Source organism: Chondrus crispus, genomic scaffold (assembly GCF_000350225.1).
Source record: "Chondrus crispus Stackhouse genomic scaffold, scaffold_811, whole genome shotgun sequence".
NCBI classification, from domain to species: Eukaryota; Rhodophyta; class Florideophyceae; order Gigartinales; family Gigartinaceae; genus Chondrus; species Chondrus crispus.
Genome location: NW_005178842.1, coordinates 1 through 2,979, shown reverse-complemented (window position 1 = coordinate 2,979; position 2,979 = coordinate 1). Strand labels below are relative to the sequence as shown.

The 2,979-nt window shown below is 64.8% G+C and overlaps 1 protein-coding gene; it reads left to right on the top strand.

Moving 5' to 3' along the window:
• Nucleotides 1–345: 345 nt before the first annotated feature.
• Nucleotides 346–2,872, top strand: CHC_T00008672001 (cytochrome P450 family 808E-CYP808E1). XM_005712022.1 is given in 2 exon segments: nt 346–1,851; nt 1,852–2,872. 1 exon segment carries the CDS (start codon nt 346–348, stop codon nt 1,849–1,851), a length of 1,506 nt encoding a protein of 501 aa, XP_005712079.1. The 3' UTR covers nt 1,852–2,872.
• Nucleotides 2,873–2,979: the final 107 nt, after the last annotated feature.

The following is a 2,979-nucleotide window of genomic DNA, read 5'->3' as shown; positions in this document are numbered from 1 at the left end:
ACACAAACACAACAAAGCCTGTAGAACACAACTAAATAACTTCATCCTTTGAGTACTGAACCATGCCGGATGATACACGTGTGAGCTTATGATAACCTGTGCCAGAGGGTGAGCCATAGCACTATATAGAGGGAAGCACTACTAAAGTAGGCACTATTGAGCGACCCCCCCCTGTACGTAAAAGCAACAACACGCCACCTCACGGGAGAAGGTTCCAGGGAGCAGCTCCTCTGGTTGGTGAGATGGAGGTTGGTTGGTAATGTGCAGGTTGGTTGAGGACCTCCGTCCCCATCCACCCTCCACCTCACCAACCTCCGTCTTCGAAACGAAATCTTTCCCAGTCCAATGGACGTCCCGACCGCTGTGCTTCTAGTCACCGTCGCCCTGATTCTCCTGACCTACCTCAGCCTGCGCACGCGCTTCCCGCATCTCCCCGGCCCGGGGCTGCGCGCGTACCTCCCGAACGGGCAGGTGCTGCGCGTGCTGCAAGACAACCGCCTCCTCGCCGGGACCGTTCTCCGCCTCTCCGCGCAGTACGGCGACGTCTTCCAGCTCTGGCTGGGCCCGTCCGAGTTCGTCGTCACCTCTGTCCCGGACGACGTCGTCCACATCTTCACTAAGACTCAAGTCTTCGTCAGACCCCGCGCCATGCGCGCCATGTTCGACGCCGTCGTCCCCGGCAGCCTCTTCACCCTGTCCAAGCCCCACCACGCCCAGGCCAGGGCCCAGCTCCGCGCCAGCTTCAACCACACCTACCTCAAGGGCTTTCACCACTCCATGCGCCGCGCCGTCGACGATATGTGCGAAGACTTGGCCGTCGCCGCTACTGTGCACCCAGGCAACAACCAGTCCGACCTCATCAATATTACGCAGTATCTCTCCGCCGCAGCCTTCCAGATCATCACCAACTGCGCGTTCGGCGTCGACATGCCACGTCAACAGCGCCTCGCCTTCGCGTCGTACGCCAACGACCTCATCGGCGGGATGCTGCTAGAGCTCATGGGTTACCCGTTCCGCCAGATCCTCTCGGTCTTCGGTTCGCGCAAGGCCTTGATCGCAAGCAAGGCCAAAGTCGACGCCGTGTGCGCAAAAATCATTCGCGACCGCCAGCAAGAAACGCCCCACCACAAGGCCAGCCGCGCCTCGGACTTGCTTGACGCTATCCTGGCCCTAGACAATCATGACGCGCCCGCGCTGGTGTCCGAGGCCGTCACCTTCTTTGTGGCGGGCGGCCACACCACGTACGAGACCCTAGCGTGGTGCATCTTCGAGGTGTCACGCGCCCCACGCGTGGAGGCCGCCATCCGCGCGGAGCTGGCGCGCGTGCTCGGCGAGCGCGATGTGCACCACGCCATCTCGTTTGACGACTGCGAGAAGCTCACCTACCTCAAGCAGGTGTGGAAGGAGACGCTGCGCTTGCACCCGCCGGGCGCGTTTGTCATGCGCACGGCCGCGTGCGACGTAACGCTGCGCGGCAGCGGCACGCGCATCCCGAAGGGCTCCAACGTCATCAGCCTGTTCCTCGGGGCGCAGTGCAGCGCCAAGTTCTGGAAGCAGCCGGAGACGTTTCGCCCGGAGCGCTGGGACAGCGCCACCGGCGAGGCGCGCCGCGCGCCGCCCGGCGCGTACACGCCCTTCAGCCTGGGCGCGCAGAACTGCGCCGGCCAGTTCCTCGCCGACTACGAGGCCGTCCTGACCCTCGCCTCGCTCTACAGAAGGTTTCGCGTGCAGCTCGCGTGCGAGCCCGCCGAGGTCCGCTCGTGCACCGGCTGGGTCGAGGGCGCCCGCACCGCCGTTGACGGCAGCGACTTCCAGTACGGCCTGCCTGTGCGCGTCACGTCCGTCGCGTGAGGCCGCGGGAGGAACTGCTGCGGTTTCTAGCCGCAGAGCGCATGCCGCCCATGTAACGAGGAGGCAGGGGGCCGGTGACACGCCCCTCCGAATTAGCATCGCGCCGCAGTGTACTGCTTGTGCGAGCAGGCGCTGCAAGATACACGTATGCCCGCATCTCGCACAAGCGCATGGCCCCCGCGCCATGGGCCGCCGGGTGGCTGGCTGTTGCATCCCCGCGCCGCGTGGAGCGCGGGCGAGGCGCCGCCCCCGAGCCAGTGTAGCGTGCCGCGGACTCCGGCTTTTCGCGTACCCGCGCTTCCTTTCGCCGCGCCTCTCGTCGCGCCGCGCGCACACCTCGCATGCTCGCGCGCCTAGTTGCTGCGTGCCGTACAGCAAGCCATGGCGCCGGCATTGCACCCAGCACGCCCTGAACACCACCGTGACATGACACCACCTGCCACCGCGCCTCCCCGCCCCACGCCCTCATCCCCCTCTGCAACAGCACCGCCAATTCTCCCACCGCCCCCCACGCGCAACAACGGCGCGGTCCGCATCGTTCCTCTCCCGCGGCTTAGTCCTCGGCCAGGACATGGGCCCTCACGCCTGCATCGCGCTGCCCCTCCCGAGCCTGCGGGCCGGGGAGCGTGTGGGCCGGTTAATCGCCGCTAGTTGAGCGCCGGGCTGTGCATTATGGTACTGTATACCAGGCCGGCCGTCGCAGTCGGTGTGTACGCGCGGACAGGTTGCATCGGTGTGCGGTAGTGGGCGCAACGTGAAGACGGTTAGGCGGACAACAAGGACGCGGGATGACAGCCATGTTAACAGGCCGCTTTACAGAGCATTTGCAATGACGTGGACGTGAAAGTGTATGCTGTCCGTTGGTACTGTACCACGGCATCTCAATGGCGCCTCCATGCCTAGCTGACATGGTCGTGAACATTTGTCTCTCGCACAGAACGCATACTTACTATCCATCGTACCTACCTTCCAGGGGAATCGGCGGCCCCCTATCCCCGTCCCCTGATAAAATCTCCACCCACCTACCTCCCCACACCCACTCATCTTCCTCCGCCCGGCCCCGTCTCCCGCTCCCACCACCACACTACCAACCATGGCGCCCCTCCCCCCCGCCCAGCCGACCGCCCC

What these genes read in the sequence shown, in the direction of transcription:
- CHC_T00008672001 (XM_005712022.1), top strand. Translation starts at nt 346, where the DNA reads ATGGACGTCCCGACCGCTGTGCTTCTAGTCACCGTCGCCCTGATTCTC.